This window comes from Gigantopelta aegis, chromosome 14 (assembly GCF_016097555.1).
Source record: "Gigantopelta aegis isolate Gae_Host chromosome 14, Gae_host_genome, whole genome shotgun sequence".
NCBI lineage: Eukaryota > Metazoa > Mollusca > Gastropoda > Neomphalida > Peltospiridae > Gigantopelta > Gigantopelta aegis.
The window spans coordinates 17,145,314-17,169,135 of NC_054712.1; the positions used below are offsets into that span (position 1 = coordinate 17,145,314).

The 23,822-nt window shown below is 37.3% G+C and overlaps 1 protein-coding gene across 2 annotated transcripts in view; it reads left to right on the forward strand.

Annotated features, from left to right (window-relative positions):
- Window positions 1-10,351: 10,351 nt before the first annotated feature.
- The window catches only part of LOC121388565 (cleavage and polyadenylation specificity factor subunit 1-like), a 70,720-nt gene continuing 57,249 nt past the window's right edge, over window positions 10,352-23,822 (forward strand). For both annotated transcript variants that reach the window (XM_041519948.1, XM_041519949.1), the window contains exons 1-8: window positions 10,352-10,489; window positions 12,318-12,472; window positions 15,255-15,288; window positions 16,810-16,934; window positions 18,517-18,597; window positions 20,649-20,800; window positions 21,905-22,057; window positions 23,591-23,730. In XM_041519948.1, the coding sequence (XP_041375882.1) occupies window positions 12,329-12,472; window positions 15,255-15,288; window positions 16,810-16,934; window positions 18,517-18,597; window positions 20,649-20,800; window positions 21,905-22,057; window positions 23,591-23,730 (829 nt within the window). In that variant the 5' untranslated portion in view covers window positions 10,352-10,489; window positions 12,318-12,328. The remainder of the gene's footprint in view (window positions 10,490-12,317; window positions 12,473-15,254; window positions 15,289-16,809; window positions 16,935-18,516; window positions 18,598-20,648; window positions 20,801-21,904; window positions 22,058-23,590; window positions 23,731-23,822) is intronic.

A 23,822-nucleotide genomic window follows, 5' to 3' on the forward strand; every position in this document is an offset into this window, starting at 1 on the left:
GGTATAAATAACACAAAAGACGGTACGTATCCTAGTGGTAAAAGCGCCCGACTACTGAACGGTCGGTATGGGATCGATCCTCGTCGGTGGGCCCATTAGGCTATTTCTCGTTTCAGCCAGTCCACCACGACATATAAATGATCTCTTGCTACAACCAAAAACAAAATGTAGCTGGTTTCCTCTGTAAGATTACGTGTCAAAATTGCCAAATGTTTAACCTCTAATAGCCGGTGATTACCAACGAATTTATTGAATTTTGAAAGCTAGATGCCCTGAAATGCATTCTGCAAGTAGCCTAAAATTCATCGCGACAGATGCTGGTAAATGTAAATGTAAATATGTACAAGTTCTCTGGTTTTGTCGCAGCATTGCAAACATTAAATCTGGTCTTGGATGCCCATCCCTGCCGGCGTTGACGTAACACTGACGCACGACGTGTCATTTTGCTGTTCGACGATTTGGATAATATAAATGTGAGACATAAAATTAAGTAATCATAACGCATTGTTCACATGCCAAAGAAAATAAATTATGATATGTACATGTTTTTCTTGTCGGTGTTTGTTTGTTCTTGTTTTATTTTTGTTTTTTGGGGTGGGTTTTTTTTTTTTTTTGGGGGGGGGGGGGGGGGGTAATTGGTTGAGTGGCTGGATTATTAATTAATATTATGTTTCATCTCCGTCCTGTCCATTTGTCTGTACGTCCGTCAGTCCCTACATTTTACAATTGTAAATTTTACATGGAAGACAAAATAATAATATTGGTTAAATAAAACCATTAAGTATATAGATAGGAGAGAGAGAGAGAGAGAGAGAGAGAGAGAGAGAGAGAGAGAGAGAGAGAGAGAGAGACGGACACAGAACAGAACAGACAGACGGACACACACACACAGACAGACAGAAAGAGAGAGACAGAGACTCTTGAATCATTGTGAACATCTCAACATTTTGTGTACGTTGTCTCTCATAGACTGGGCACTGAAATATGAAATGCTCAGAATTCTCAGCTGAGATAAACCGTGTAAATGTATATCCAATAAGGTCGCTCATATTTAGGCCAAGACAAAGTAAAGGGCGGGACGTCGCCCGGTGATAAAGCGCACGCCTGCTGCGCGTTCGGTCTAGGATTGATCCCCGTCGGTAGATCCATTGGGCTATTTCTCGTTCCAGCCAGTGTACCACAATCGGTATATCAAAGGCCGTGGTATGTGCTATCCTGTCTGTGGGATGGTACATTTAACGGATCCCTTGCTACTAATGGAACAATGTAGCGAGTTTCCTCTCTATAACTGTCAAAAATTACCATATATGTGACATCCAATAACCGATAATTAATAAATCAATGTGTTCTAGTGGTGTCGTTAAACAAAACAAACGAACGACAGAGTAAAGGTGTGTGGTGGGGCGGGACGTAGCCCAGAGGCAAAGCTATCACCTGATGCGCGTTTGGGTCTGGGATTGATCCCCGTCGGTGGGCCCATTGGGCTATTTCTTGTTCCATCCTGTGCACGGCGATTGATATATCAAAGGCCGTGGAGTGTGCTGTCCAGTCTGTGGGATGGTGCGTGTATCTTTAAGATGTGAGGTAAGTCTCTATAACCGCACACGTTTTAAACGCCATGGTTGTCGTACAATTAAGTGACCGCATAAACGTGTTCATTGCGTGCATGGTTATTTGCACACTCACGATGTTGTGATTGACAGCAGACACTCGTGGTCCGCATTCTGGACTGACGCCTGTCAATCAAAACATCGAAATACCACTGGTGCTGTAACAATACATCGAACTATCGATATATTGCGATAGTCGGTGCCTCGATAGCAATGCATCAATAGTTAGTTCAATTATCGATAAGTGTCGCAATTGTTTGCTCAACTATCGATAGTTTCGATAGTATGCATGGTGAAATACGGTCTACGACCAACGCATGATTTCACTACCTAGTGACATTATTACAAATAACTAAGTACAAACACAGACATGCATACACACACAAACATACCTACATACGCACGCACACAAACGCACATGCATATACGCATACAATATATAGATATTCATACATCAATACATGCATACAAATACATTCAGCAATTGCTATAATTTAGGTTAGACAAGCCCGTGGTCTAACTATGGGGTACACGACGGGCAAAATCAAAGGGACCGACACCAAAGCGTGGTACAAGTATATATACTACTCAAACGAATTTAAGGGTCAAAAATTTATAACCAAATAAGTTTCACAGTGTATTAGATTGATGATGTAAACTACACCAAAAATTTAATTAATTGTTCCATATTTACAAAAAACAAACAAATAAACGTCACTGTATACAAGAAAGTCACATGACATGCTGTCAAAGTTGAAGGTTGTCAAACATGGATTTTACACATTAGAACATTCGTTTAATAGTGTGTGAATCCACCCCTGGCGCGAATACACTCGACACATCGTTGCCTCATGCTGTTGATCAGACGTCTGAAGAACTCTTGGGGAATGGCCTGCCACTCTGCCATAAGAAGTTGACCCAGATCATGAAGGTTGGCCGGAGGGGCATGGTTATCCCGAACTCTCCTGCCTAATTCGTCCCAGGCGACTCTATTGTGGCCAAGTCAGGCGAATATGCTGGCCAATCCATCCTGGCGATACCTTGTTGTCTGAGAAAGTCCGTTACCACCCTGGCGCGGTGGGGTCTGGCATTGTCATCCTGCAGAACTGCCCCGCCGCCAATCTGCTGAAGGCCTGGGAGAACCAACGGCCGGATAATCTCATTCAGATAGCGGATTCCATTCAGATTGCCATCCACCACATAGAGGGAGGTCCTGTGGTGGATAGAGATGCCGCCCCACACCATGACGCTGCCACCACCGAACCGGTGACGTTGTCTAACGTTAACGTCAGCGAAGCGCTCCCCATGGCGTCTGTAGACACGAACCCGACCGTCGTTGAACTGGAGACTAAACCTGGACTCATCAGTGAACATCACTCAACCCCACTGAACACGTTGCCACCGCAGATGAAGTGTGCACCAGTGACGTCTGGCCGTTCTGTGACGTGGTAGGAGTGGTGGTCGAACAGCCTGGCGACGGCAGCGTAGATTATTGGCTCTCAGACGATTGCGTATGGTTTGATCAGACACTCGAGTTCCAGTCGCAGTCCGCAGATTATCACGTAATCGGCGTGCAGTGGTTGTGCGTTGACGTAGAGCCATATTGGTGATGTAGCGGTCCTCTCTATTTGTAGTGCTTCGGGGTCTTCCCGAACGTGGACGATTTCGAACAGAATTCGTTGCTTGGTACCGTTGACACAGTCGGCCAACGACACTCTGACTGACACCAAGTCTCAGAGCAACATTTCTTTGCGTATTGCCATCCTGAAGCCAAGCAATAGCCCTTCCTCGATCTTCGATAGTCAGTTGACGTCGTACCATTGTCGAATTTGGAGTGTGCACCGTACACGAACGCAAGCTCCAATTATACGGAAATTCAGCATTGGGAAGCGTGCAAATGAAGCGCTTTGTGAAAAAGCAAGTTATGGGCACTTAGCAGACCTTTCGCTTTCGCCCTAATTTACGTGCAAATGTAAGCATGTTTTCGCCATTAGAACTAGTCGACAGTGTCAATGACAGTGGATTTTAATTCATTTATGGGTTGCTTAGACCCACTTTCGTCAAAATGGAACAATACCATGCGTGTCATTATGGTCTAGCTAATATAATTGACATTCAGAAAATAATGTCGAAAATATCGTCTGACCCTTAAATTCTTTTGAGTAGTATATATACATACATACATACATACATACATATATGCATTTACACACATACATACATACACACACACACACACACACACACACACACACATACATACATACATACACACACACACACACACACACACATACATACATACATACAATAGAGATATTCAAAATATAAAAATACATATATAGCCAGTCCAAGATCTGTCCACATCTGCATGTAAGTCAAACGTTGCCAAGCCATGGGGCCTTAGAACCGCGTGGTTGTTGGACCGGTACGAATATGGTCGACTAACGATCGTTCTATTTTTGTGGAACGTAGTTGGTCTGATTGGTAGCGTTCCGGCCCAACAATTCCGGGCGATTGGGTGCCACAGGTTCGGGTCTCGGTAACGGCATGAGGAAATTTGTGAAGGCAATAAAGGATTTTAATATCCCCTGTGCCAGTGCGTCATTGAATATATGTATGTTTAAGTCAAAACCCGACATACATACAATAGAGATATTCGAAATATAAAAATACATACATACATACTGGAAGAGTGAGGTAAATAGTTTTGCGAAATACTATTCATATTACTGTTATCAAGCGATTTAAGAATTCACAATACTAAATTGCAATGGTAGCCCCACTCCCATGGCTAGTGACATTCAATGTTGGGCTAGTAAATAGCTACTATTACCATGCCCGACAGCTAGTGAAATATTTTGATCAAATGTTGCAGTTAAGTCTATTTTGTAAATATTAATATCCTGACTCACACCCCCACCCCAATGTTAGTGTTTTTAAGCTCTATCTCTCTCTCTCTTTTTAGGTGACCTATCCATTTTTTACTATTATTTAGTAAAATTGTATTAACTTAAAGTAAAGTAGGGCTAGTGAATTTTTAATCGTGGCTAGTAAACAAATTTAATTACTGATCCTATGGCTAGTGGATTTTATAAAAAGTCTAGAAGCCCTGCCCCTACATACCACGAGTAGGTTTATGCGGTAACTTTAACTAAACGTATGGAACAAAACACAGTATTTCACTTTATGCGGTAACTTTAACTAAACGTATGGAACAAAACACAGTATTTCACTTTATGCGGTAACTTTAACTAAACGTATGGAACAAAACACAGTATTTCACTTTATGCGGTAACTTTAACTAAACGTATGGCACAAAACACAGTATTTCACTTTATGCGGTAACTTTAACTAAACGTAGGGAACAAAACACAGTATTTCACTTTATGCGGTAGTAACTTTAACTAAACGTATGTAACAAAACACAGTATTTCACTTTATGCGGTGACTTTAACTAAACGTATGGAACAAAACACAGTATTTCACTTTATGCGGTGACTTTAACTAAACGTATGGAACAAAACACAGTATTTCACTTTATGCGGTAACTTTAACTAAACGTATGGAACAAAACACAGTATTTCACTTTATGCGGTAACTTTAACTAAACGTATGGCACAAAACACAGTATTTCACTTTATGCGGTAACTTTAACTAAACGTAGGGCACAAAACACAGTATTTCACTTTATGCGGTAACTTTAACTAAACGTAGGGCACAAAACACAGTATTTCACTTTATGCGGTAACTTTAACTAAACGTAGGGCACAAAACTTTAACTAAACGTATGGAACAAAACACAGTATTTCACTTTATGCGGTGACTTTAACTAAACGTATGGAACAAAACACAGTATTTCACTTTATGCGGTGACTTTAAACGTATGGAACAAAACACAGTATTTCACTTTATGCGGTGACTTTAACTAAACGTATGGACCAGAACACAGTATTTCACTTTATGCGGTGACTTTAACTAAACGTATGGCCCAGAACACAGTATTTCACTTTATGCGGTGACTTTAACTAAACGTATGGCCCAGAACACAGTATTTCACTTTATGCGGTGACTTTAACTAAACGTATGGCCCAGAACACAGTATTTCACTTTATGCGGTGACTTTAACTAAAAGTATGGCCCAGAACACAGTATTTCACTTTATGCGGTGACTTTAACTAAACGTATGGAACAGAACACAGTATTTCACTTTATGCGGTGACTTTAACTAAACGTATGGAACAGAACACAGTATTTCACTTTATGCGGTGACTTTAACTAAACGTATGGACCAAACCACAGTATTTCACTTTACGCGGTGACTTTAACTAAACGTATGGACCAAACCACAGTATTTCACTTTACGCGGTGACTTTAACTAAACGTATGGAACAGAACACAGTATTTCACTTTACGCGGTAACTTTAACTAAACGTATGGACCAAAACACAGTATTTCACTTTACGCGGTAACTTTAACTAAACGTATGGACCAAAACACAGTATTTCACTTGACGCGGTAACTTTAACTAAACGTATGGACCAAAACACAGTATTTCACTTGACGCGGTAACTTTAACTAAACGTATGGACCAAAACACAGTATTTCACTTGACGCGGTAACTTTAACTAAACGTATGGACCAAACCACAGTATTTCACTTGACGCTGTAACTTTAACTAAACGTATGGACCAAACCACAGTATTTCACTTGACGCGGTAACTTTAACTAAACGTATGGACCAAACCACAGTATTTCACTTGACGCGGTAACTTTAACTAAACGTATGGACCAAACCACAGTATTTCACTTGACGCGGTAACTTTAACTAAACGTATGGACCAAACCACAGTATTTCACTTGACGCGGTAACTTTAACGAAACGTATGGACCAAACCACAGTATTTCACTTTACGCGGTAACTTTAACTAAACGTATGGACCAAACCACAGTATTTCACTTTACGCGGTAACTTTAACTAAACGTATGGACCAAAACACAGTATTTCACTTTACGCGGTAACTTTAACTAAACGTATGGACCAAAACACAGTATTTCACTTTACGCGGTAACTTTAACTAAACGTATGGAACAAAACACAGTATTTCACTTTACGCGGTAACTTTAACTAAAATAATTCTGGAACAAAACACAATATTTCACTTTACTGTTTTTAGGCAGTACGCTTTTCTTAAAGTTCTTATTTGAGAATTTTTCTGGATACTGTAATCACATTTGGAATTCTCTCTCCCCTTGCGTCCTTGCTGAAGGTATAAATGGTTATAAATACATAAAAGAACAAATCAATAACAACATTTGTTTTCGTCAGTTGGGTGCCCCCAGTATAAAATCTTGGCTACGCCAATGATATTCTTATTATTAAATTCAAGACATGTTAAACTTATTTATCATATATATGCGGTTCTAAAACTATTATATGCAACTGATTTTTCGTTTATAAATTTACTAATTACAGAACGACCGCGCATTAGGTGATATCTTTACCTCTAGCTACGTCACCGGCCTCGGTGGCGTCGTCGCAGGCCATCGGTCTACAGGCTGGTAGGTACTGGGTTTGGATCCCAGTCGAGGCATGGGATTTTTAATCCAGATACCGACTCCAAACCCTGAGTGAGTGCTCCGCAAGGCTCAACGGATAGGTGTAAACCACTTGCACCGACCAGTGATCCATAACTGGTTCAACAAAGGTCATGGTTTGTGCTATCCTGCCTGTGGGAAGCGCAAATAAAAGATCCCTTGCTGCTAATCGGAAGAGTAGCCTATGTAGTGGCGACAGCGGGTTTCCTCTCAAAATCTGTGTGGTCCTTAACCATATGTCTGACGCCATATAACCGTAAATAAAATGTGTTGAGTGCGTCGTTAAATAAAACATTTCTTTCTTTCTTTCTTTCTAGCTACGTCCTGCCCTACCGCGCACCGTTACTCTGTTGTCTTTGCCTAAATATTAGCGACCTTAACGGACACACATTTACACGTTTTATCTCAGACAATCCATTATGTGCTTGTGGCCATCCAGCTGAGAACTCTGAACATTTCTTATTCCAATGGCCAATCTATGACGGACAACGTACACAATGTCTATCTGCCAATTCCAATCTAAACTACTTGGAAACACAAATTTCGACGATACCTATTGTCATTACCTAGTATAGCTTAATATAAGCAAAGTTTGCTGGACACGCCCTCCTCTCGATGTAGGGCCCATACCAGCGTACAAGCCGGGCGACTTAAAAACCCAAACAACACTTTTTGACCAGGTTGAGATAAATATACCACAGATTGAGAAAAGTCTATATTCCAAACATTAATAAAGAACTGATAAAGTTAGTAGGTGTCAACACATGGAATCAAGAATGCAAGGGGACGGGACGTAGCCCAGTAATAAACCGCTCGCTCGATGCGCGGTCGGTTTGGGATCGATCCCCGTCAGTGAGCCCATTGGGCTATTTCTCGTTCCAGCCAGTGCACCATGACTGGTATATTAAAGGTTGTGATATTATGTACTATCCTGTCTGTAGGATGGTGCATATAAAAGATCCCTAACTGCTAATCGAAAAGAGTAGCCCATGAAGTGGCGACAGCGGGTTTCCTCTCTCAATATCTGTGTGGTCCTTAAACATATGTCTGACGCCATATAACCGTAAATAAAATGTGTTGAGTGCGTCGTTAAATAAAACATTTCTTTCAAGAATGCAATGATAGAACTCATTTAACCCGAATCATCTTGGACAGTACACATCTGTATCGGTTTGATATGAATTTGTTTTAAACAATATTTATTCCGTCTTTTACATGGCGGTAGGGATTGCTCGACAGGCATATACCTATATTTGGACGTTCCCCACTAATTTAGAGCGGATACGTTCACGTAAACAAGATGGCGGTCAATAGTAATAGGTGATAAAAGGAGTACTAACAGCTGTTGATAACTGAATATAAAGTAATCAGTTATGACACTGAATTAACTGCAGATTAGAGAGAAACAGGAACCAAACAAATAGAGTAGATGGAGAGACATAAAAGAGGGGAAAAAAACACACACCAAAACCCCCCAACAACAACAGGTTGACAGAGAAGTAAAGAGAGAAACGAACAGCTATTAAGTTTCAAAACGATTTACTGCTTGCAATAAAGTCCTGAACTGATTTGAAAATGTATATATTTTCCTGTGTTGTTAACTGCAGATCACCAAATAGTAAAATATTATAGTTGAGACGCAAGAATTTCTGTAAATGGGTATTGTGATGCACCCTGAAAATTGGACAGTGACATAGAAAATGTTCTGCATCTTCAATAGGATATTCACAAGCACATCTAGGATTCTCTTAAATGTAACATATATAAATATGTGGCCATTTGAGTTACTATTACCCATTCTCAGTTGACAGTGTAGCATCTGTTGACTTCTGTTACCATGATGAAAGTATGGACGGACAGTTTCAGTTTTATTTATTGCACATTTAAATCTCTTTAATGACACATAATTCCTAATGTTACGAGATGCATTGTTCCATAATTTTATTAAGGAAGGAAAGAAGGAGTTAACCAAGAGCATTGTACGACAAAAATAAGTATTTATTTATTAAATGGTCAGCATTGCGCGAAAAGACTATGGACTGGTTTCAACGATTGGTCAAGGTAACTGAAGAGTTAAGTAAGTGGGTAACAAACTATTTGACAATGTATACAGCATACATTATTTATGTCAGTTATGCCATTCTAGCAGTGCTGTCGACCAATTTATTTATTTTATATAAAGAAGATGATGTGAAGTTCCCCTAACAACACCACAAATTGTTCTAAGAGCATCTAATTGGATATGTTCAAGATTTTGTGCCAATTGAAAAGAACAGTTATCCCAGATTATATCAGCATAATCGGGGTCTATATATTGTTACTAAAGACTTTCTGGAAAGACGATATTTGAATGATTTGAGACATTTTATAATATATATGATATAAATTTGAGGTTAGACCGTCTAAATCGTCTGTGATAAAAATCTATTTCAAAATAATCACTTCACTAAGAGTGTAATTTGTGCCTGTACTCCAATCTTAAATTTCTTTCCAGATAATAAATATATTCAGATATCTAGGGATTAGTGTGTAGAAAAGAAGACAAGTATTATAATCACAACAAAATATGACACCATTAGTGAAAGACCGGCCTCGGTGGCGTCGTGGTTAGGCCATCGGTCTACAGGCTGGCAGATAATGGGTTCGGATCCCAGTCGAGGCATGGGATTTTTAATCCAGATACCGACTCCAAACCCCGAGTGAGTGCTCCGCAAGACTCAATGTGTAGCTGTAAACCACTTGCACTGACCAGTGATCCATAACTGGTTCAACAAAGGCAATGGTTTGTGCTATCCTGCCTGTGGGAAGCGCAAATAAAAGATCCCTTGCTGCTAATCGGAAAGAGTAGCCCATGTAGTGGCGACAGCGGGTTTCCTCTCAAAATATGTGAGGTCCTTAACCATATCTGACGCCATATAACCGTAAATAAAATGTGTTGAGTGCGTCGTTAAATAAAACATTTCTTTCTTTCCATTAGTGAAAGCTGAACTAAATTAATCAATGTAAACTCGTATTGATAGTGATTTATCTCTATTTTCATTTAACAGCTACACAAAAAGTCAAACTAACCGGTAGGTGTTGTATTGTGATGCTGCAAAACGGCTAGGAGGAATTACATTCTACCGATCAATCAGTTATGTCAGCCTACATGGAAAACGCGGGTTTTAAGTGTGGAAATATATTTTAATTTATGAAAAGACTTATCAACAAACGTGTAAATATGTAATTTACACGGCTGTCTATATCTCTTATTATCATATTGTATTTGCAGTATCACAAAGGTATTATAGATATTTGCATCAATATTAAATTATATACATATGCCTGGTATGCCATAAATCCTTTTATTTTCGCTGTAAATGTATTTTCGTAAATTAGTACTTGTAAACTGAGAATGGCCATGGGTTACGATAAACATGTCTGCACATCAATAATCAACAAAAGAAAATACTTTTAATACGGCATGAGTTCGATCTGTACCTCCCTTTCAAGGGTTAGGGTTAGTCTTAGCCCTAGTACTCTGACTGTAAGAGAGCTAGACGGACATTTGGACATAAATACGCTCTCATTACAGTCAGAGACCAAGCTATGTAATTTTTTGGCAATCGCCGACCACCAAAAAGTAGTCTAAAGATTTCGCTCTAGTACCATAACAATCCAATGTTTGATGTCAAATGTAGCGGGTTTCCTCTCTAACACTATGATAAAATTACCAAATATTTGACATCCAATAGTTGATGATTAATGAATCAATGTGCTCTAGTGGTGTCGTTACACAAAACAAACTCTTTTTGGTGATTGTCGGGCACTTGTTGTATTATTGTATGAGACAGCCCCTGGAAGATGGAATGGCTGAGTGGGCGATCATGTGACAACGTCACAATATAGGTTGGTGAACTTAGAATTCTGCTGTCCGGAGTTTGCCGAAGCTTAGCTGAATGTGGGTGCTGTCAGGTTTCTTTCTGTAGTGTGTGTATTAGTGATTAATATCTGAATTTTTTTTAATCAAGGAACTCTAAAATGGTAAATGTATTTGACGTCAAACATAGGTGGTTGGTGGTTGGCGATTGCCAACAAATTACATAGCTTGGTCTCTGACTAATGTCCAAATGTCCATCTAGCTCTCTTACAGTCAGAGTACTCTGACTAGGTTAGTCTTAGAGACTGATATGGTAACAGGTCGTTTCGCCCTTATTACTAGTTCACCCAAGTCGTTCTGAACAGGGTCGATTCATACCTCCAACCGAGTCATTTTGCCCCATCTTTCGATTCACCCTAATTTTTATTTTGTTAATAAAGTACATTTATTCATTGATTTGTCCTATATCCATTGATTTTTACATGTCAGACATTGCGATCTATATTGCGTGTTTATATTGACAGATAAAAATAATATTATAATTTTGTTTATTTCAATGTCATTTACTAATTATTATCATTAATAATTAATTTATGAACAGTGCAATACTAATGTGCTGTGCTTTCTTATTAAATATACTACATATCCAGCTGAGGTTCAAACGCCGAGTAAGTTATGTTGATTTCGCCTAGCTTCAGCTGACAGAAAGTAAACAGCTGATAAGACATTAATATCCAAAGACAAAAAATTACTTAATATTTGGTTATGAATAATGAATAAAGAGAAGAAAAAAAATACTTCAAAACTATAATAAATATATATTTTGGGGGCGAAACGACTTGGTATGAATGAGATTTATAGCAAATCAACCCTGGGTGACTAGGACTAATGGCGAAAGAGCAGTGTTCAAAATGGTTTTATGGCGAAACGACCCGGATTCTTTGATATAGAGGGGGTACAGGTCAAATTCTTTCCCAAATGACCCATCCACTGTAACACATTACCTAGAGACTTTGCAAATTTGCATACCGTTATTTACCGGGTGAATACACTAAAAAGTAAAATTATCACATGGGTTTATGACATGGATATCATGGGTAAGTTATAGGATAAATATTCCTGTAATGCCAAATTTTTGTCCCTTTTTAATTTAAATAATAGACTGGATTGAGGTTAATTAAGCATAGCTTAATTTCTGATTTTTAAAAAAAGAAGACAATTTTTATAAATTGTGCACTTTGTTGTTACAGGCTAGTCCAGTATGTATTCGGTGTGTAAGCAGATTCACCCGCCAACTGGAATCGAGCACTGTGTTTACTGCAACTTCTACAACTCGTGGGAGAAGAACTTGATCATAGCCGGAGTGAACCAGCTTCACGTCTACAGACTCAACAGCGAGCCAGAGGTTCGCATCAAAAACTTATTCCTAATTATTTCTCATTACAGTGACTTAATTTAAGTTTACTGTTATTACTGCATGAAGAACAGTTTATTCATAATTATTTATCATTAAAGAGACTGTCTTAAGTTTACTGTTATTACTGCTTGAAGAACAGTTTATCCATAATTATTTAACATTAAAGAGACTTTACTGTTATTACTGCTTGAAGGACAGTTTATTCATAATTAACATTAAAAAAACTTTACTGTTATTACTGCATGAAGAACAGTTTATTCATAATTATTTAACATTAAAGAGACTTTACTGTTATTACTGCATAATTATTTAACATTAAAGAGACTTTACTGTTATTACTGCTTGAAGGACAGTTTATTCATAATTAACATTAAAAAAACTTTACTGTTATTACTGCATGAAGAACAGTTTATTTATAATTATTTAACATTAAAGAGACTTAAGTTTTACTGTTATTACTGCATCAAGAACTTATTCATCATTAAAGAGCCCTGTCTAAAGTTTACTGTTATTGTTGACATGTTACTGACTAACAAGGCCATAAAACAACTAAAATTACATATAAAATAAGTTTTTTTGTTTAGTACTTAAGTGTCCGGCTTTCTGCTAGAAAATAATTTGAGGATATGTAATAAAAACAGAACAGATCATGAGTGCCTCTTCTAGTTGGTGATGAAATCTTTTGAAATTGGACAGAACATTCGTATGGTATACTTTGCCAAATGTTAAACAGCAGTACTCTCACTATAATCTTTTCGTGCTGGTGTGTCGTTAAACATTCATTCATTCATTCACTCACTATAATCTACCTAAAAATAAAAAAATGTATCCATTAATTACCAAGATTTTAGGGTTCATAATTTTACCCTTCGTACCCTCTGGAGGAAACCCTTTCTGTATATTCAGTGTATTTTTGACCGTCCTAATGATTAAAGTAGCATAAACTGCATTTTACTTACTAATAAATATTTGTTCGTACATACAGAATGCTTGAGAAGTAAAATCCAGTTTGGACTATTATGGTAGTATTACAAACATTATGATGATCTGAAACACACTGATGATAAAACCACTTATATTCTAAATAAGAATGTATTTAAAATGTAATTGTAGTCATTATAAATGCTCTGTTGGTGGAAAACATGTTAAAATAGAAGAAAGCACAATGGGTGTGAAATGCAAAGTTACCATCCCCTTTCCTTCATTTTAGTCCCCTACCAGTCCAACCGAAGGGGACTATTGGTTTCATGTCTGTTCATCTGTCTGTTCCACATATGTTTTCCGGATGTTTTTTTGCAGAAGGCTTTGAGATATTGAGCTGAAATTTTGTGTATAGTTTCATCATGTACTGTTATAGATCCATTAGTTTTTTTACGAAGTTATGGCCCTTGAACTAAGGAGATATAAAAAAAAATTGTTCCGGACATGTTTTTCAGAAAACCTTTAGATATTGACCTGAAATTTTGTGTATAGGTTTATCAAATACTGTTACAGATCAAGTTTGACTTTCATGATGATTTACCCATTTTTAATGGAATTATGGCCCTTGAACTAAGGATATGTAAAAATTTGTTTTCCGGATTTTTGCAATACCTGGAGATATCAGTATGAAATATTGTATATAGCTTCATCATTTGTTTATAGCTTTACAGATCAAGTTAAAGTTTAGTGGTGATTTACCCACTTTTCAGAGTTATAGCCCTTGAATTTAGGAGATACGGAAAATTGTTGAGCCCGGTAGGGGACATGTATTGCTTTAGCAGTACTCTCAAAATTCTTGTTTTTAAATACAAATCCATGTTCAGTACCAGGTAGGGTTATTGTTTTTATGGCTGTTTTACTATTTCGATGTAGGCTGTTTCTCAGTATACCTATTAATACTGTCACCAGAGACTCAGATGGTATGCATTCAGGGAACAATATTTCAAAATATCGGCTAATTTAATTGGAAGTCTGTTCACATGACTTTTATGTAAGTAATCCAATTGCCGATGATTCATAAATAAATGTCTTCTAATGGTATCGTTAAACAAGTCTTTTTGATGTTTACAAGTAAATGATTGTTTGGTTACGTGAATTAAGATTCTAGTCCAATCGGTACCTCACAACTGGTATATCAAATTCAAAAGCTGTGGTATGCATGTGTACCTGCTTTTTATTCTGTCAACCAACCAACCAAAACTATTTACATGTCTATATCCACTGCAGGTTCAGGCACGTCCACCCTGATCGCCACCTCCGACAAATATCAGTTGTAGCAATCGGGACAGTCTGTGGGAAAGTGTATATTAAGTGTCCTGTGCTGCTATTCAAACAGAAGTGGTGTTAACATTTCATGTACAGTGAAACTTCTTTAAACCGGAAACCCTCGGGACCAAGTAAAATGTCTGGTTTTAAGAGGTATCCGGTTTAGACAGGTTAAGTTCTGTACTGATTTTTATAAAAGGACCGTGGGAAATCTGCAAAAACATTTGGGTATGGCACCGTACCCGTTTTACCCTCTGGCAGAAACCCTGACAGTGTCTGTGTCTGAAAACTAGAGTACCCTCAAAACCGGATGGTTTTCACGGTCCCATTTTAATAATCAATACAGAACTTGACCTCTTAAAACTGGACATTTTGCTTGCTCCGGAGGGTGCCAGTTTATAGAGAGGTTTCCCTGTATTTACAAATATGTGTTTAAACATTGGAATTCCGGTTTATAGAGGGTCCGGATTTGAGAGGTTTCACTGTATTTTCCTTTTCATTTGGTTGTCTCTTTTCTTTTCAGATTGGTAGCGCAGTTCAAGATGATAAACCTACTGGTAAAGTGTTGATTTTCTTTGCTTGTTTAGCCGAGTCTAGTAAAGCTATCCATGGCAGACAGAGCTATATATACATGTGCTTCCATACAGATTAACCGGCCTCTGTGGGGTAGTGGTTAGGCCATCGGTCTACAGGCTGGTAGGTACTGGGTTTTCGGATCCCAGTCGAGGTATGGGATTTTTAATCCAGATACCGACTCCAAACCCTGAGTGAGTGCTCCGCAAGGCTCAATGGGTAGGTGTAAACCACTTGCACCGACCAGTGATCCATAACTGGTTCAACAAAGGCCATGGTCTGTGCTATCCTGCCTGTGGGAAGCGCAAATAAAAGATCCCTTGCTGCTAATCAGAAAGAGTAGCCCATGTAGTGACGACAGCGGGTTTCCTCTCAAAAATCTGTGTGGTCCATAACCATACGTCTGACACCATATAACCATAAATAAAATGTGTTGAGTGCGTCGTTAAATAAAACATTTCTTTCTTTCTTTCCATACAGATTAATTTTTTAAACAAAAGAAAAGAAACAAAACATTGGGGAAAACACTTGAGGGAATTGTTCACGAACTTCCCAATTCATGCACATCACTTCTACAAAGTATATTCTAGCTCCCCACTCTATTAAAAGTGTACATCAGTAATGTTAATTTTGATAAGGTAATATTTGTATTTTTTATAAAAGAAAAATTAAATGTACACTGGCAATAACATCATACATCCTCTCCTCCCAATATATGACAGTCAGTGTTTCTGCCAGAAAGAAATGTTTGGGTATGGCACTATGGAACTGAATGCAACCATAGTTAACAAGGGATATGGGACACCTCCCCCACAAAGAAAATAGGTTAAAATTAGGGTTAGGGTCAAGAAAATCATGCAGTAATGATAATAGTAATGAATTTTGTCCAAAAAAAAGGTTTACGTTTAAGGTTAGGGTTCAGAAAAACATACAGTAATTATCATTAATTTTGTCAAAATGTTAACTTTAAAAAATAAAATCTGCAAAAAACATTTTGGTATGGTGCCGTACCCGTTTTACCCTCTGGCAGAAACCGTGACAGTGTCTGTGGAAATTACTGTTTGTTAACGGCCTTAAAAGTGACTTCTGAAGAGAAAATACAAGTTACATGAATTTCTCAAGACAGCTGTATAAAACTAAAACAATTATATTTGATTAACTGTTGACTAAAGCTGAGAATACAGTTTATATTTGAGATATACAATAATTTGTATAATAAATAAATATTCAGTGAGTGATTTCTTTGTTTTAATTATTGGCTATCAACTTATTTAGAGCTGATATTCTCTGTACGAAACTTCTTAAATCTGGACTGGTAGAAAACTAGAGTACCCTCAAAAACTGATGTTTTTCACAGGCTCCATTTTAATAATCAATATATAGAACTTGACCTCTTAAAACTGGACATTTTGCTTGGTCCCGAGGGTGTCCAGTTTAGAGAGGTTTCCCTGTATTTACAAATATGTGTTTAAACATTGAACTGGTTGTGTGTTTGTGTTCCACAGAGCGGAAGACGCGGCTGGAGTGTCTGGGAAGTTTCAGTTTGTTTGGTAACATCATGTCACTACAGACCGTCAAGTTGGCTGGGTCACAGAGAGATGCTTTGCTGCTGAGTTTTGCTGATGCCAAGGTTTGTGATCAGTCTCTTAATACATATAAAGCTATCTATGGTAGTGTTTAGGAAGTTGGCTGGGTCACAAAGAGATGCTTTGCTGCTGAGTTTTGCTGATGCCAAGGTTTGTGATCAGTCTCTTAATACATGTAAAGCTATCTATGGTAGTGTCTTGGAAGTTGGCTGGGTCACAGAGAGATGTTTTACTGATGCCAAGGTTTGTGATCAGTCTAACTTAATACATGTAAAGCTATCTATGGTAATGTCTGGGAAGTTGGCTGGGTCACAGAGAGATGCTTTGCTGATGCCAAGGTTTGTGATCAGTCTAACTTAATACATGTAAAGATATCCATGGTAGAGTCTGGGAAGTTGGTAGCTATGTATGGTAGAGTCTGGGAAGTTGGCTGGGTCACAGAGAGATGCTTTGCTGATGCCAAGGTTTGTGATCAGTCTAACTTAATACATGTAAAGATATCCATGGTAGAGTCTGGGAAGTTGGTAGCTATCTATGGTAGAGTCTGGGAAGTTGGCTGGGTCACAGAGAGATGCTTTGCTGATGCTCAGGGGCCTAATTCACTAAACTCTCGCAACTTTGCGATCTCGCAGTGCAATGCTAAAAGACTTGCAAAGAGGATGCTTTGTTGTCTAGCAGAGCCTAAGAGACCTTTGTGAATAAGGCCCCAGGTTTGTTGTCAGTCTCTTTACCACCTCACGTCTATTTTCCATCTGGTGCAGGGTGGGAAGTTTCATTCCAGTGCTGGCATCAACCCAGAATTAGTGCACCAAGTTTCACAATAGTGTGTCTCCTGAGTGTATGATCCCAAATGTGAGATGATCACCTGGCCGGCACTGCAGGTTGTGTGTACCCCGGGTGTCAGTGATAATGAGATAGCTCAGCTGACAGTATGTATGGAGAATGGCCCTGTTAAGTAGTCCCACAGGGTTCATAGCGGTCTTTCAATTCCTTCAAAGTCTTTGAATTTAAAAATATATATTTTTAGGTCTTTGAATTGTAATAAAAGTTTTTGAAAGTCTTTAAATTCTCACAAATCATAGCCAAAACAATGATGATATCTTTTGCAGCTGCATGCACTGGATATTTTCCAGTTACATGGTAACATGGTTTAACCTGTCATGATACATGTAAAAAAAAAACAATTTCTTGCCATGGACAGCAATGTAAACAAACAGGTTTTTTTGGTATTTTTATCACATTCTATTGTCTTTGACCACTGAGTAAAAGTCTTTGAAAGTCTTTGATCTTAAGGCTATGAACCCTGATGGAGAACAGCCCTGTTAAGTAGTCTTTGCCAAACGAAAAATACTGCAGGTTCACCATTCACATTGTTGTTTGTGTATATCTGTGTATATCCTAACAAACAAAACATCTGTCTTTCTCCAAGCTGCATGTATGTGGCATCTTTTTAAGAAAAACAAAAATCTAATTGAACAATGCTCTAATTATTAATTGTTCATATTTTGTTTTACAAAATGTTTTCTGATTCTTTGTATAACTGTAATATTTAGTAACATGCTAACACTACATATCTTTCTCATTGATGCTGGATGTTATTTAATTTCCTGCTGGTTTTGTCTGCAGCTTTCTGTTCTGGAGTACGATGTCGGAACACATGATCTTAAGACGTCATCTCTTCACCAGTTTGAAGAAGTCGATCTGAAAGTCAGTACAGTACATATGAAGAGTTTAGGTGCAAAACGCGATATATCCATTTTTCATTTCCAGTAAAAGTGATTTTTTTTTAATTGGCGTATATCACGTTTTGATTAAAAAAAAAAAAAAAAGGATTTACCCAATACAATTTCATAAGGATCCATCGCGTTTTGCGGCAAATCAGCAGGCCTACGATTAGCCCTTACTGACATACAATAATGGCTTTAACTAAAAAGAAAAGAAAAAGAAAATGGTTTATATCGCATTTTGCGCCTGAACTCTTCATATACAGAGAATATCTAGCTAATGACGTCGGATATCAGCTTTATCCTGTGAATGTAAGAATGGGAATTTTCTCATTCGGCCTGAACAGAATAAAGCCAATATCCGATGTCGTTAACTAGTTATTATCTTTATCTTGTAGACCATAAAAATTACAGGGGGAAAACTATTATTTCTGTTATTTCAGCTACATTGTACGATGACCTAGAGGCCAAATAAGCGATTTTGTAATGTAGCTATGCGCAACTCCTGCTACTATAAGGATGTGACTTTGCTTCATCCGTCATCGTATTCTGTCAATAGAAACGGTGGTTTCAGGATAAAGTTACTTATACTAAATTTCAAATTAAAAGCATGGGTATAGGAAAAGAATCAATAACATATTTTTGAGAGTTATAAAATATCTGACACCACTATTTCATCAGTACAATAAACCAGGAGGGTTACTATGTAACTATAGTCCGTCCCACAGGGAATGCCTTTTTTCATACTATGGAATTTACTACATGTTATTTATGTTTGAGCCGACTGATATGTCGATTGTACACAAAAATAGTATATTTTTGTCATTTCCAAAACACTTTTGCTTTTCTTCTTGCATCTTAGCAAACTGAAATTATTTACAAAAAACATGTTTATAGAATGATGTGATGGACCATAGGCAGTTTATTTTGTTATTCTCCCAAAACAGCCAATTAAAATGCTTGATCTGCAGCAGGTGTTATACAGTGGTAATTCAACATTTATTGTGAAGCAGATCTGTTTATTTAATTATTAGATCAAATTGTTTATATCTTTCCTTCCCTTTCTCGACTGTAGTCGAGATTTTGTGAAACTAAGCAGCCGTGACTTGACCGGTCTTCCTAAACGCAGGTGTCAAAATTCACAGGAGTTATCTGTCTTGATTCTTATCGAAAAGAAAAGAAAAAAACCCGGTCTAAATTTGTGTAAACATTATTGATAACGTAATGCGCACATGGGTTAGATTTCTTGATATTTGTAAAATATTATTTTAAAAACAAGTTGGACATTATTATTCAATGAAAGTTGAAGATTTGTAAAGGATATACCGGTATTCACCGAAAATAACTGATGATACAGACTTTAAAGTAGATGATGGATGGGATTACTCCTTATCGATTGAAAGTGAAAATAAACTTTGTGAAAACTTCATAAGCAATGATGTCAAGGATTGTAGGATTAAAAAAATTTTTTTTTTTAAATATTAATTAAGTTCTTCTGTAAATTTTATTTGGGTAATAGAATCACTAAGATGTCCCCTAAAATATTACACATATCAAGAAAGTGTTGCATTAGTTGTTTTCTTACAATTTGAGGTTGGAAAATGTGGTTCAAAATAACACATTTCATTGTCAGTGATGACGTTTTCTGCTTGTAAAGCTGGATGAAAAAGAGTTACAGAAATCAGTTGATTTTGTTAGGAATGTTTTTGTTTTGTGTTACATGATGGGGTGGCGGGATGTGCTCAGTGGTACAGCGATCGATCTAGGATCGATTCCCGTCGGGCTATTTCTTGTTCAGCCAGTGCTCCACAACTGGTATAACAAAGGCCATGGTATGTACTATCCTGTCTGTGAGATGGTGCATATAAAAGATCCCTTACCTGCTAATCGAAAAAGTAGACCATGAAGTGACGACAGCGGGTTTCGTCTCTCGATATCTGTGGTCCTTAACCATATGTCTGATGCCATATAACCGTGAATAAAGTGTGTTGAGTGCATCATTAAATTAAACATTTCCTTCTTCTTCCTTCACAGGATGGGTTTTTCAACCCTCATTTTATTCCGACTCTGCGTGTGGACCCAGACGGGCGGTGTGCCGCGATGCTAGCGTTTGGCACTCGGATGGTCATCCTCCCATTCCGTAGAGACGTCACAGTCGAAAACCTCGATTCTATCTACGGCGGAACGTAGGATTTTAACAAAATTTCACTGTTTATGTTTAATAAATTAGCAACAAATTACTGAATGATAGATATCATAAATGTGCTATGAAATCTGTTAAATATATTGTTCAGTGAAACCCCTCTAAACCAGACGCCCTTGGGACCAAGACAAATGTCCAGCTTTAACAGGGATCCAGTTTAGAGAGGTTAAGTTCAGTCCTGTTTTTTAAAAGGGGACTCTGTAAAATGTCCGGTTTGGAGGGAATTCCGGTTTACAGAGGTTCCAGTCTTCAGAGGTTTCACTGTAATGGAATTAATAGTAAGAACATTTTGGTGATTGACTAGATGAGATATTATTTGTATAACTGTTAATGTAATTTGTGTTTGCTATAGTAAATATTATCACCCATTTTACTGCACTGCAGTCCAAAAGTAAACACTGTTATGTCTTTTTCAAGTAAAATTCCGAACTATCTATTTTACATGTACATTTTTGTAGATTAGGAACAAAAATAAATAACTATATGTAAAGTTTGGAGCTAAAAATGTTTCAGTATATGCCATTTTATACTAACTTTCTTAAATTTAATATTTAAAGATAAAACCATGCTTACATACTCTTAATTTTGTTGCAATTTGTTTTCAAAAACAACAAAAAAGAAATGAGACTCATCAATAAATGGTTTACGCAAATGTTAACTTTTGAGAAAACTGTAAAATTATTTGTGAACATAAAGTGACCTTTTTTGTTTTTACCTTTGTTTTAAAATGAATATACCCTAGCAGGGCTAGTTCTGGTACTTGCTGAATTCACCAATAAGAAATCTTAAAAACATTTGGTGAATTTTATTTTAATTTGGCAAAATAATTTTTTCTAATAATTAATATGTTTTAAATAAAAAAAATAAAAAACTGGGTGTAAGAAATGTTTAGAGTTTAATTGATAATTCAGCTAACTCTTTCGCTAACCCAGAGCTAGCCCTGCCTAGCTTAATAATTTCAGAAGAAAGAAAAAACCTTGTTCTATTAAACTCACACTCACCTCCACCCTCTTCCAGCGATATTTATGATGTCCCAGTTTTCTTTCCTGTTATAGCCTACATTTTTAAACTGTTGTTTATTTTACAGTACTCAGTCAAAGTCGCCAATCTTGTCATCATACATAATTGACCTGCGCAAGTTTGACGAGAAAATATCCAATGTCAAGGACTTCCAGTTTCTCCATGGTTACTACGAGCCAACCATCTTCATTCTATATGAACCGCTGATGACGTGGGCTGGGTATGTGAAGTTTTGTGTATTGTAACTATAGACTCTCTATGAGCAAGATCTTGATGATAGGACTTATAACACTGTAGATGGTGCATATAAAAGATCCCTTGCTAATAATGAAAAAAGGTAGCAGTTTTCCTCTCTAAGACTATATGTCGAAATTACCAAATGTTTGATATATCCAATAGCCGATGATTGATAAATCAGGTTCACCTGCATTTAGCATTGTTGGCGGAATTGACCAAAGTTTTTCAATTCCCTGCACTTGTTAAACAAACATTCATTCATTCATTCATTCATTCATTCATTCATTCATTCATTCATTCATTCATTCATTCATTTCCTGCACTTGTGCAATATGGATTTGGAACTTGTTCATTTGTATTTGAACTTTTTGAAGCTTTTATTTTAAATATAATTTTGATGGACATTTGGGAATGTCTGCTTTACACATGTTTTGGGGCCAGAATGTATCCCAGTGTTAAGGCACTCGCTTGACGCATGGTCGGTTTGGGATCGATCCACTGGGCTATTTCTTGTTCCATCCAGTGCACCACGACTGGTATACCAAATGCTGTGGGATTATGCATATAAAAGATCCCTTGCTGCTAATGGCAAAATGTAGCGGGTTTCCTCTCTAAGACTAAATGTCAAAATTACCAAATGTGTGACATCCAATAGCCAATGATTAGTAAATCAATGTGCTCTAGTGGTGTCGTTAAACAAAACAAACTTTAACCTTTGACAAATGTTTTAATATGTTTGGAAAAATGTTTTTTGTTTGAAAAGTTTAGAAGCACACTGCTAATGAAAATTATTTTGTCACTTTAATAGTTCTTAGACAGACACTGCTAATGAAAATGATTTTGTCACTTTTATAGTTCTTAGACAGACACTGCTAATGAAAATGATTTTGTCACTTTAATAGTTCTTAGACAGACAGACACTGCTAATGAAAATGATTTTGTCACTTTTATAGTTCTTAGACAGACAGACACTGCTAATGAAAATGATTTTGTCACTTTTATAGTTCTTAGACAGACACTGCTAATGAAAATGATTTTGTCACTTTAATAGTTCTTAGACAGACAGACACTGCTAATGAAAATGATTTTGTCACTTTAATAGTTCTTAGACAGACAGACACTGCTAATGAAAATGATTTTGTCACTTTTATAGTTCTTAGACAGACACTGCTAATGAAAATGATTTTGTCACTTTAATAGTTCTTAGACAGACAGACACTGCTAATGAAAATGATTTTGTCACTTTTATAGTTCTTAGACAGACACTGCTAATGAAAATGATTTTGTCACTTTAATAGTTCTTAGACAGACAGACACTGCTAATGAAAATGATTTTGTCACTTTTATAGTTCTTAGACAGACACTGCTAATGAAAATGATTTTGTCACTTTAATAGTTCGTAAACAGACAGACACTGCTATATACAGTGCTAATGAAAATGATTTTGTCACTTTAATAGTTATACAGACGCACACTGCTAATGAAAATGATTTTGTCACTTTATATTCTGTTACAGACGGACAGCTGTTCGGACAGACACCTGTAACATCGTTGCTATTTCTTTGAATTTACAACAAAAAGTCCATCCTGTCATTTGGTCACTAGGTAGTCTCCCCTTTGATTGCTTCATGGCCTTGGCAATACCGAAACCAATAGGTGAGTGTTCAGAACATGAGGAAATGTTTTATTTAACAACGCACTCAACACATTTTATTTACGGTTATATGGCGTCGGACATATGGTTATGG